This window comes from Sorghum bicolor, chromosome 1 (genome assembly GCF_000003195.3).
Source record: "Sorghum bicolor cultivar BTx623 chromosome 1, Sorghum_bicolor_NCBIv3, whole genome shotgun sequence".
Classification (NCBI taxonomy): Eukaryota; Viridiplantae; Streptophyta; class Magnoliopsida; order Poales; family Poaceae; genus Sorghum; species Sorghum bicolor.
The window spans coordinates 65,616,808-65,630,098 of NC_012870.2; the positions used below are offsets into that span (position 1 = coordinate 65,616,808).

At 44.7% G+C, this 13,291-nt stretch overlaps 1 protein-coding gene across 1 annotated transcript; it reads left to right on the forward strand.

Moving 5' to 3' along the window:
- LOC110432420 lies at positions 1,399 to 6,872 on the forward strand. Its single transcript, XM_021452813.1, has 4 exons — positions 1,399 to 1,419; positions 3,193 to 3,600; positions 5,048 to 5,129; positions 6,359 to 6,872. The coding sequence occupies exons 1-4, from the start codon at positions 1,399 to 1,401 to the stop codon at positions 6,409 to 6,411; spliced, it is 564 nt and encodes a 187-aa protein (XP_021308488.1). The 3' UTR covers positions 6,412 to 6,872.

Genomic DNA, 13,291 nt, shown 5'->3' on the forward strand with positions numbered 1-13,291 from the left:
ATGGTGGTAATATGGCTATATTTTAAGCCTAAGGATTCATTTTTTTATAATGTGGAAGTGGGAATACCCAAGTTTACATCGAATATGAGTTCTGATTGTCTTTTCGTGTCGGCATTGTATAACAGGAGAAATGTGTGATTCTTGTCGAGGTGTTTTCCTGATGGCTACACAGTTAGGAGCCGGTATTTGGCTGGTCAATAATAACCGTCAGAACTTGTTTTCTTACAGCCGTTTGTCAAAAAAAGTTCGTTTTTTCAGTGTTTCTGTCAGCTGTTTCCTGATTGCTGCCTGTCAGGAATTATATTTCTGATGGTTTTTCAGGCTTTCCTGTCGATTTTTGTCTGTCAAGAAAAACCCACAGCCTGGCAGTGAACACTCATAATTATTTGGTTGTAAATGAGGCACGCACCTAGATTTGAGGCACGCACCTAGATTTACCCGAACTATAGGAACCTTAATTACAAAGATCGTAAAGGAATTGAAGAGAGAATTGAAAAGAAGTTGTCTACTCCCTCCATGTAAAAAAAAAATAAATCCTAGCATTCAAACTTTGTTTAAAAAATGCAATCCTAGATAGCGGGATAGGGTACCATGTCCTATGTGGGACCCATTTGCTAGGCACATCGATCTATCTGTGTTAAAAAGTGGCTGTCATACTTGTTAAAAAGTAAAAAAAAAAAACATGCGAACGCAGGGCCGTCTCTAGGGGATAGGCAGCCGGTGCGACGGCCGGGGGCCCACGGTGCTAAGGGGCCTATAAATATATATGTAATATATATAATATTTAGTATATAGATTTATCTAATTTTTTGAATGTTTATACAAACACTATAGAAATTCATCAATTAATTTAAAAAAGAAATTCATTAATCAGCACGTCATCCACATCCACATATTGCTAGTGTTGTTTCATATTCTCGCTTGATTGATTAGTTGAGCCTCCTCTTTATCGTCTTCTCGTCCTATTACCCAATTGTCCAATACAACAATGTGGCTCCATGACACGCTAACACCACACGTCCGCACACGATGTCACTACTAGACACTGGAGCAAGAAGAGTAAAGGCATGGATGATCGAGACTTCACCAATTTTGTTGTTAGTATTCCGTGATAGAGTTCTAAATTTCTAATTCTATTCTATTTATTTATTTGTTGTACTATAATTACCTTTTATAAACTAAAACATATGGTGCAAATTAATTCTTTTTAGTTGTACTATATATTTTATATATTTGATATATAAAAAAAAATATTTGATGGGTCCTTACCTTTTTGTTTGCACAAAGGGCCTCAAAATTATAGAGACGGCCCTGTGCGAACGTCCGGGCACCCTCTCCCTCATTCATTTTTTGTCCACGCCGTATGCTCCAGAAGCTTGTGGAGTACTACCGTACGGCATGGTGAATGCATTGCGCGCGGTATTTTGGTATTTTTTTCTAGCTGCATTGGTATACGCATCTGATTTTATAATAATATTTTTTTAAACGGAGAGAGTCGTTAGAAAGAGATATTAAAAAACTCTTTATAGGAGGAATATACTAATGTTATTAATTCTGCTCCATCCAGTTAACCAATGTCTATATTTTCTTATTTTAGGTACCTAGTGGTATTATCAAGAAATTAAATACTAATGTTGATCGGGTTTTTTTTTCTAGCGGTATAATCAGCACAAAAAGAAGTATAGATTGGTAAAATGGTCTATTCTTAATTTGCCAACTGAAGGATCATGGAGGTTTAGGCATCCAAAACCTAGATATATAGGACGAGTGTTTATTATTCAGTAAGTGTTTATTATTCAGTAAACAATTGTGTAAACTTTTCAGTGAATACGATGGTTTGTGTCAAGATTGCTTAGGAATTAATTACGTTAAACATAAAACTATATCGCAGTGGAGATATAGAGATGAGTTTTTGGTAGTCCCTTTGAATGAGAAGAGAAAAAATGATTCTTACTCATAATAGGATATATATGGTTTATACATGTTTTTGATCAAAAGATATAAAAAGGGGTAATCTGTTGGACATACTATTCGCTAATTACTCCTTCGTTTCCAAATTATAAAACGGTTTGGTGCTTTTATATTTGCATAGATTTTACTTTTGTTACGAACCTAGATATAACGTATATTTAAATACATAACAAAGTTATGAATTTAGAAAAGGTACAACGTCTTATAATTTAGAAAAAGAGAGCAACATATATTATCTATACGATGGTAAACGATCAAGATAGCCCACATGACCACATGTACGTGTCATTCTACTACTGATCAAGAAGATAAGAACCGTACGTGGACCAGCTACGACTGTAGATTACGACAAGCTGGCAGGTCGGTTTTATAAACTATACGTGCGGTGACAGTTGAACCACATCTCTGCTAGGTAGTCTGCTACGGCGGTAGGAGTATGCATGTTCTATTTATGATACCGTATCTGCCGGTATCCATCCAATCCGACTTTAGCCTTGTTTAGATGCGAAAAGATTTTGAATTTCACAACTGTAGTATTTTCGTTTGTTTGTGACAAATATTATTCAATGATGGATTAACTATGATCAAGAGATCCGTCTCGTGATTTACAGGTAAACTGTGTAATTAATTTTTATTTTCGTCTATGTTTAATGCTTCATGCATGTGTCGAAAGATTCGATGTGACGGAAAATCTTGAAAATTTTTTGGTTTTTGGGGTGAACTAAGGCCTTGTTTAGATGCACTCAAAAACCCAAAACTTTACAAGATTCCCCATCACATCGAATCTTGCGGCACATGCATGAAGTATTAAATAAAAATAAAAATAAAAACTAATTACACAGTTTGTCTGTAAATCGCGAGACGAATCTTTTAAGCCTAGTTACTCCATAATTGGACAATGTTTGTCAAATAAAAACGAAAGTGCTACCGTGTCAAAATCTAAAAAGTTTTTGGATCTAAACAAGCCCTAAACAAGGCCTTTTCAAGAGAGACTCAGGTCTACACCAGACATATGTGCTCTACACATAAAATATCCAGGAATTCGAGAGAGCACATTTACCTCTACAATCCTATGTTACCCGCAGCGTCGGGAGGGGGTACACGTCGCCCCAATTCTTCTGATTGGGCCACTTCAGCGACACGTCGGCTGCTGCGCCTTCGATTGGTCCAGGGTGGCATAGAAACGGTCCCTTGGCTCTGGATCCTTCACGCCCTGGACAGATAAATATCTTTTCCCCTTTTCTTCTCGTGCCCTTTCGTCTTCCTCGCTCTCGCAGTCTCCGCCGCCTTCCTCGCTCTCGCAGTCTCCGCCGCATTGTCGTTCCCTCGCTGTGTCGTTCGGCGAGTCCACCGTACGCGCTACCGCGCAGGTGGTGGAGGTGGGGGTTCCCACAGGGCCACCCACGCTGCAGTGTCAGTCCGGGTTCACCGGATAACCTACCGTGCGGGGGGTTCTGCAGCAGTACCTGCGCCGCGGAGAAACACGAGCTTGTATCTTCTTCCATCGTTGGTGTCCCAGATTCATCTTTGGCCATCGGTTCGTGGGGATCTGGAGGGATTCTGGTGGTTTCTCTGCTTTTTGCCTTCCGTCAGTCCGGATCTGCAGGGCTGCCGTCGTTTCCTGCGCAGGTTTGTTCTTTGCCTTCCGTCGTTTGCCTTCCGTCGTTTCCCTCTACAAAGATTCGTCAATGTATAGTAGAGATAGAGTACAGGTAGTGTGTCAAAGGAAAGAGGGGAACTGCATTTGCTCTTTGCTGAGTTCAATCCTCAATGTATAGTAGAGATACAGTACAGGTAGTGTGTCAAAGGAAACAGGGGAACTGCATTTGCTCTTTGCTGAGTTCAAAAGTGTAGAGGTAATGTGGCAACGGAGAGAGGGGATGTCCCTTTTAGCTAGCTTGTTGGTCACAGACTCACAGGTAATGTTTCAGTCATAGATTTTTTAAACAGCTCACATTGTTGGTGTTTGAGAGATTAAATACCTTTTCCACACCAGGGGAAATGGAACCTGTGTTATAGGATACTATATATTAATGAAATAAATTAATTATAGCAATATATTTTATTGCCATATTGTCATACATTTTCTTTAATGAATTATCGATGAAGGTAAAGAGTTATTGCATGCCATTGTTCGTGCACTTTGTTATTTCTGTCAAATGATTTGATCTTCCACAACCTGGATTGAAGCAGAAATAAGCATTGCAGGTCTGCTGCTGTAGAGACAAGGTAGGGTGCCAACCAGAGCCCATTCCATGGATAGATAGGGTATTCAATCTTTTTTGTTTTCTCAGCTAGTTTTAGAAATCTTCATGGTAGAAATACTTGGAATTATATAATTTCACAGCTTGTACTTTCATGGGTCTTGTCAATAAAACTGATGTCAGACTGCTAGCGTACGTAGATTTCCTTTTAGAGTTTTGATTAGAGAGGTATGAGTTTGCATCGTTGATTTTTTTATCAGTTTCTCAGCCCTGCCTACCTTGTTTTGGATTTCAGGAACCTACTCATGCGGCAGAACATTGATGGGCTACTTGCACAGCTCCCGCCTATGTCTGCTTATGTTCTAATGTTTTCTTCTTAAAAAATTCCTTCTCCAAACACACACCACAATTTGTTACCTCAAACGCATGCCCATTATATACCTATGATCAAAATTCCGTATCTATTGCTTAAGGATATGATCTAATGTTCGTTCACCTGTGAGGTAGTGGGCATGTCCTGTTTACCGGTATTATGCAATTTTTGGAGAGTGGCCCATTTGTTAGCATGCCCTTAAGCTCCAGATTCATGAACAAATGATGATCGACACATTACTGAGGCCTCTAAGAAGCTCTGGCAACTTTCTAACCATGTGCCAATTCATGTTAGTGCATTCCCCATTATGTTCTGCACATTCTTTTTATAGCCCGCTTTCTTATGAACACATTTCCATTTTATCAGAAGTAAAATTATGCTTACATTGTGTCTGGCTCAAAATTTTGTACCTTGGTTTCGTGCATGTGGCCTCAAAGATTGACACTTTTAACTGCTACACAGGCAGCATACTAACTAAATCATATTTCTTATCATGCAGTTTGGGATGCTAATACAATATCTTTTTGAGAAATTCCCAAATTGGCAGGAGATAGCTAGCCATGCCATTGTCGACCTTCAAGGTAACACGGTCAATGCAATGACGCAATTATTTGTCACTTGGCTCTGTACATACAAAACATGCAAACAAGAAATTTGTTGTCATACATATCACTTTCATGATGCCAAGTTAACCAGTAGGTTTTGTTGTCGTACACTAAAAATTTTATTTTTGATAAAATGATAAAATGGTTTGACACACATGGCCTTTGTCCTTTCAATATAGTTTTTGCTGTAAATGTGTTATCAAATTTCACACAATACCTGGTAATGTTTCATGCCTTTTTCGAATTTAATTTCCATAGGCATTTTAAAATCGCTACTCTAATGTTGAACCAATTTTTTTTAAAAGGAAGTTTGGTCTGGCCACTCATGTCCCTTAACGTCTGAGTAACATCATAGAGCACACATGGGCCGTAGCATCAGGTAGATGCCATATACATGGCATGTGTATTTCAGTTCTAAAATACAGTATTAACATTAGCGCACTCCCACAGTACCGATATGTTTGGAGTTGCAGTGCTGAATTTCATCCTAAAGAAATGCCACGAAAACCCCCGTTTGCAGATTACGTCGTTTCCCAAATCAGTGGCCCAAGTTAAGTTGAACTGTGGTATATTTAATGTGGTTCTTATGTTTTGAATCGCTGTGATGAATTTCATCCTAAAAAAATGCCACAAACCCCCGTTTGCAGATTTAGCAATTTTCAAGTTTAGTAATTGAGGTTAAATTGCACTGGGGTATATTTAATGTGGTCCTTACATTTTTTACTAACACGTCTATCATTGGGTATGCATCTGATAGCTTTTTATCCTATTATTACAACACATTTATGAATAATGCTTCTTTGCAAGGTTCTTACTTCTACAAGGTGTTAACCATAGATTTGGTTTTCCTCCATTTCTTCTCTTGTATGTTACCCCTGTTCATGTGTTGGTTCTATAACTCCTTGTGTTTCCTACTGTACACTTGCAGAATCAGCATTTAAGGCCACTTCCAGTTTTCAAAGATGAAAACTCATTACAAAATTTTTGCCTTGATAAAATAAGGACAAAGAAAATAACATGAGATAGGATGCCTTGTAACACCTAGCAACAAGGGAATGTAAATTATATAGAGGACTTAGATAATGTTGGGCATCTGATCTGTTGGTACTTCATAGTTTCAGGCCATGTGATGGGCTCTGAATATCTATTACATTACAGTTTCCTTTAATTTCATGCCTTGCCACTTAAATTTGATAACTCTGCAGTTTCGCAGACTTATACAAGGATGGAGCCATGCCGTGAGAAGAGGTGTCTTTGAAGCAGAGGAAAAGTGCTTGTCCATCTGAGAAGAATAGGAGAGCGGCAAAACACAAGTGCAGGAGGAGGGATGGACCACCTCGATCTGTACTGCCCAAATTTGGTTTTAGCCTAAACTTGAACTGCAGGCAATATAATTAAGAATTCTGGACCTGCTGAAATAGTTCCATGGCTTCTCTTCAGGACCTTTGTCAGCCGTTATGTCTATCGATGACAGCATCGCCACTATCTGAGAACATGGAGCCATCATAGTGTCCTAATCTAATTTCCATGTTTGTTTTTCTGAGTCATTAATCTTGTGCACTATACATTTACATGTGCATGTAGATGGGGGACCCTTTCACAATTTTTAGCAAGCAGCACGGCAAAGAATATGCCTCATTGCAACTTCTGAATATTAAGGTCAATTCCTCATTTTATAAATGATGCTACAATCTTGGTCAATTCCTCGTTTTGCTTCAACTGCATCTTCTCTATATGTCCATGTTTTTTCTCAGACATTGCTATATCTATATTGACAAAAGTATCTACACTGCATAAAGTCATTCTGGATGAGAAAATTCTTACATCAATATGATGAAAAAGTTGCCTCCACAAAACTTGAATAGAGTCTACTGCTAAAGGAGTATATATCTAGGTGTTTTCTTGCTTCCATGGAACTGCCAAAGGAGACGTCTCCTTCGTAGAACAATTCCTAAATTCGTTCATTCTTACTATGACACTAAATATTCTCTTTTAGATACACTATTTAGCAAATTTATGGTTACAATAACTTCATCATAATTAGCATATATCGAAATACATCTTGCAGTACTTAACACTAAACTTCTGTAGGAAGAAGCCTGACACACTCATTAGCCCATGTCTCTTCGGCAACCACCTCGGTGCTCACCATGAAGCATAATTTTCCTTTCACTTTTTTTTTGGGTGAACTTTTAGAGACAGTAGTACTTATGTACTGTTCTTTATCTCTTTCACTGTGCTATAGATATCTTTGTATATATTTGTATGTTGTTCGTAGTTCTTTTTCAACCTAAAAATTAAACATATGTTCCTTGTGTATGAAACCTATATTACATTTAATTTATAAATATTTGTCTACTATACTTTGTAAATTTTCTTACCTAATTTCATGTAAAAACCTGTATTATGTTTACCTACGCGCGCTAGGGTGCGCGAATTGTACTAGTAACATACATCACCCAGGCCAGGCCAGGCCAGGCCAGCAGCTCAAACTAGAAGTCCAAAACGCTGACGTACCATTTACCTTGAATAAATTGCTAACCTTGAACGCACGGATATCTCGAGTCTCGACGACAAAGTCATAAACATGGAGATGGTGGATGGAGATGTCACTATATATACTACTTGAAGACCAACTGCTGCTACACACTCAATAAACAATGGAGATGGCTGGCTACTACCAGCTACCATATCTGATTAACTAGGGCTGACCGTTTGAAATATATATGCACACACGTTTTGTCAGTGCGCGGTGTCCTCGTTTTTTGAAAGGGAAATACAGGTCGTGTGTGTTTCTTCGCCCCCTTTTCTAAACGGCCGACGTGGCGTCCACATCCTTCACTAATCATAATATAGTGGTCTATCTAGTATCTACACTAGATTACTAGTGCACAAAATCTTATCCGAGATGTTTTTGAAATGGGCTCCAAGACAGCTAGGCTGGTTGCGCACCTCAGTTACTCGTGACAGGGCAGCCGGCCAAGCCAACAGCCTCGGTTAATTAGGAACCGAGAAGGTCGCCTTAAAAAACTGTCTAACCGAGGCGGTTGTTCTAACTCAAACGTCTCGGTTAATTCATTTACCGAGGCGGACACATTATAATTAAGGCCCACCTCGATAAAAAATGGCCTAGCTAGGAGCCTAGACAGTCCATGTCGGTATATATATGTGTCGGTGTCTAGACTCGTGGTCTTGGCATTAACAAGTATAAGTCTGCGTGACTACCCAAATTTGGATGGTGATGCAAGTGAGACACAGAGAGTTTATACTGGTTCGGGCCAAAAATGCCCTACGTCCAGTGTGATCGGGGGTTCTGTATAACCTTGCACCCAAAGGTGCTTGTAGTAGGGGGTACAAGCAGGTTGCGAGAGAGGGCTAAGTCCTAGGTCTCGACTTAGCGGTGGACAGAGTGCGGGTCGCTGCTCTGTGAAAGAGTGCGGTGGGCGTGTGCATGAACCTTGATCCTAGCTATGAGCCCTGGCTCCCCTTTTATAGCCTCAAGGGGAGACAGAGATTTACATGAGTTGATTTCCCTGAGTGGAAGAGTTACAGCCCCGACCCTGTTGAAGCCTGTTCATCTTGTCCTTGAGGGATGGTCACTCCTGTGGAGGTTTGCCGAGCCCTGTGGAAGTCATGGGGGTCGGATCGCCGGTACTGCAGGTCGTCCCGTCGATAGTGGGAAAAGACCTCAAATAGTGGTGCTGATTAACCTCCCCCATTCCCTTTCTACTGTGAGGCAGTACGCCATAGTGAAAGAGGTAAGGGCACACAGTGAAAAAGGTGAAGCTGCAGTGCCCAGGGTGGTTGGAACAGTCGACACCCTGCCCTGCTGCGGTATGGGAGTCATCGCGCCTGTCACGTCGTGAGTACGGTGCCGTGCGGTAGAAGTCTTGCTTCCCAGGTGGAATGGGGTCCGGCGCCCGAGTCTGGAAGGGGTCGGGCGAGACGGAACTTGCGTCCGAGACCCTAAGGGGTCGGGCGAGTCGGAACTTGCGTCCGAGGCCCTGAGGGGTCGGGCGAGTCGGATCTTGCGTCCGAGGCCCTGAGGGGTCGGGCGAGTCGGAACTTGCGTCGGAGGCCCTGAGGGGTCGGGCGAGTCGGAACTTGCGTCCGAGGCCCTGGGGGGTCGGGCGAGTTGAATGAACTGGGGCCCGTACCCCGGTGATTGTGGTTAGTATGTTTTTTGCGTTTTTTATTGCTCTGATTTGGGTATCCCTTTTTATGGTACCCAACAGTAGCCCCCGAGCCTCTGAAGGGGTGGGGTCACCTCTTTAGAGGTTCTTTCCCCAGGGACTGCTTGTTGACTGGGAGCTTTTTACTTTTCTCAGAGGGTGCGCGCGAGCGCACCCGCCGGGTGTAGCCCCCGAGCCTTTTGGAGGAATGGTGTTATTCCTTCAAAGGCTTTTACCCCTTACATCTATAGTCTGGAGTATTTTTGAGGGATAGGTTGCGCGTTCTTTACACGTGGTGCCTTTTCCCATGGTGCGAGGAAGCCCCCGAACCCTTTCCCCAAAAGGGTCGATCAGGTTCTTTCTCGTCTTATAATTACGTCCCTCATTCTTCCTTTCGTTCGGAGGAGGGGTGGGTCTTGCCGTACTACCCTCGATGGGCGAGCGACGACGCTTCCCGGGAGCTGCAGGCGGGTAGATCCAAGTGGATGTCCGAGTCCCATTCGATAGGGGTCGGCTAGTGGCCTTAGGGGCACATCTCAAAAAGTACCCGAGGGCAGTCACGGTGGATGTCGGAACCGTTCGTTAGGTTCCAGGGGCTCGATGCCTCCCTCGATGGGATCCCACTCACGTGACACCCGCATGGGTCTCGGATATGACTTGTAAAGATGCGCCGACTCCCTATGGGGCTCGGACCTTGGCCTCTATTGTGCTCATCTTTAGTCATCCCTCGCTCAGTCATCCTGAGGCGACTGTTCGAATCTTGAAGGGTCGAGATGGCGGACTAGAGGGGGGGTGAATAGTCCTTTCTAAAACTTATTACGTCGGCTAACCGAAACAAATACGGAATTAAAACTATCGGTCTAGCCAAGACTACACCCCTCTATCTAAGTTCTCTAGCACCTTGAAAAGATCCTAAACAAGCAAGCAAGGTGCTACCTTAGCAAGAGCTCACCTAAACAATTCTAGGAGCAAGGTCACACAAACCTATGCAACTAGTACTTTGCCAACCGGAGGAGCTCCTACACAACTAGTAAGCAAAAGCACAAAGCTCCTAAGCTCACTAGGAAGCTCAATAACAAGGCAACTAATGCCAAATTAGAGAGCGCAACTTACTTAGCTACACAAACTAAGCAATGTGACTAATAAGGTTACACAAACCAAATTAGTCACGCAAGGGAGCTACTTCTAGCTACACAAGCAAGAAGGTAACTAGCAAGCTACACAAGCTAACTAATTACAAGAGCAACTACACAAGCACAAATAAATGAATGTAAATACAAGCTTGTGTTAGGGACTTGCAAACCAACGGGAAGAACAAAGTTGACACGATGATTTTCTCCCGAGGTTCACTTGGTTGCCACCAAGCTACGTCCCCGTTGAGACAAGCTCCAAGGTTGCCGCCGGTCCTCTTGCTAGTGGTGACCCGCAAGTCACACTCTCCCACGTGGAGTGCTTACCACAAGCTCTAGCACTTGACCCGGCCGGACCACTTGTTGCTCTTCACGTCTCGCTCAACTAGAGTTGCTCTTCGCGATCCCCGCGGGGTGAGCACCGTACCCCCTCACAATCTCTTCTCCAGAGCACCGCACAATCTCCTTGCGTGCTTCAACGGAGTCACAAGCCACCAAGCCGTCTAGGAGGTGGCAACCTCCAAGAGTAACAAGCACCACCGGCTTGCAACACGAACACCTAGTGCCACTCGATGCAATCTCTCAATGCAACGCACTAGAATCGCTCACTCACACAATCGGATGAACACTATCAAGCATATGTGAGTTAGAGGCTTCACTAGCACTCCCCAAGCATGGACACTAAGTCCCAAGGGTGCTCAGCACCGGCCAAGGCCGGCCACCACTTCTATTTATAGCCCCAAGGGCTAAACTAGCCGTTGCCCCTTCACTGGGCAAAACACGTGGGCACCGGACGCTCACAGGGAGCCACCAGACGCTCAACTCCCAGTGTCCGGTGCTCAGGCGTCAGCCACGTGTCACTAGCCGTTTGAACTCGACCGTTGCCGCCAACGGCTACTGCGCACGCGCGCCTGCACAGCACCACCGGACGCTCTGCAAGTCCACACCGGACGGTCCGGTGCTCACCGGACTCGTGCGCAGAGAGGGTGTCAAACTCGCGACCTCACCGGACGCTGGGCACCGGACGGTCCGGTGCTCACCGGACTCGTGCGCAGAGAGGGTTGCAAAAACCCCTCACACCGGACGCTGAGCACCGGACGCTCTCCGGTGCGTCCGGTGCACTCTGCTGCACCCGACAGCACACCGGACGCTAAAGGCCAGCGTCCGGTGCCTCCGCGCAGAGCGTCCGGTGAGTGTTTCCTACTGAGAAACACTCCCGCGACTTCTCCAAATTTCCCACTGGCGTAATAGAAAATATGCACTTAATTTTCTCAAAAAGCGCCCAAGGAACACCACCTCCTTTGCAAATGTGCCAACACCACCAAGTGTCCACCACCTTGTGCAAGTGTGTTAGCTTTTCACAAACATTTTCCCAAAGGAGTTAGCCTCTCAACTTGCCACACAACTCGATCCTAACACATATGCAAAGTTAGATCGCTCAAGTGGCACTAGATGACCGATATGCAAACAAGTTTGCCCCTCTTGATAGTACGGCCATCTATCCTAAATCCGGTCATAAACTTCTCTACACACCTATGACCGGTGAAATGGAAATGCCCTAGGTTATACCTTTGCCTTGCACTTTCCATTCCATCTCCTCCAATGTTGATGCAACACATGCACCAACCAATCATCAAATGATATGATCCACTTCATATCATCACGTGACCGTATTGGTTCATCGATCTTGACCTCACTTGCTCTTCACCGTTGCCTCGGTCCATCGGCGCCAAGTCTTGCTCAAGCTTCACCGTCACACGCGGTCCCTCGCTTCAAAGCCTCCGACTTGCCCTTCACTCTTGCAACCGGTCCATCAAGCCAAGCCTCATCTTGATCTTCTCCACCTTGGTCACATGACTCCATGTCATGTCTCATATGCAATGAGCTCCTCCATCATATCATCACCTGTGGACTAATCTCCTGTGTATCTCACATAAACACTATTAGTCCACCTAAGTTGTCACTCAATTACCAAAACCAAACAAGGACCTTTCAAACATGTGTCGCAGGTCAGTCTCGCAACCTCTGGAACGTAGGTGGCCATGGCCTGGGGATTTTGGGCCTCAAAAAGGCTTTTTTCAGACTCGTTTTGTAGTGTTGGGGTCGGGCGAGACGGAATCTGCGCCCGACGGGAAACCGCCTTGCAGCTTTTGCTCGGGGTTTTGATGGGGTCGGGCGAGAAGGAAAACTGTACCCGACGGAGACCTTCCTGCGACGCTTGGTCAGCGGGGGGTCGGGCGCCGCGTCCCCTAGAAGGAACTGCCCTGACATAACTTTTCAGGACGCTTCTTTTGAGGCGCGGTGCGTGGGGAGTCGAAACGGCCGTGCCGTCTCGCGCTGGCTGGATGGGACGTTTCACCTGCGAAATAAATGCGCGCGTGCGGCGGGCGCGAGAATCGGAGGGAGTTGGCGCTTCGAATTTTTCACCTGGGGAGTGGGCGATGGTTGCTCTTCCTCCCTCTTGGCCTTCTTCGCAGGGGGCGTGATCGTGGCGCGCCCCTTCTATAAAAGCGGCCACTGGGGGCTTGGTTTCTTTCCTCTCGCTCCTGCGCAACAAAGTTCTTGCCTCCTGCCCTTTCTTCTGCCGCCATCTCCTCCACTTCCGCCGCGCAGACATTCCTCTTCCTCCCAAAGCCATGGCCGGCGTTGAGGCGTGGCCGCCCTGCAACGTGACCAAGTCCGCGCTGGAGGCGCGCGTGAAGGCCGGGATTCTCCGTCCTCTCAAGGATGTCGGGTTCCCGGAGTGGATCGTTCCTTCGGCGAACGACAGGGAGCCAAACCCGCCGTCGGGCTATGTGGTCTGCTTCCTGTCGTTCTTAGACCGGGGGTTCGGGAT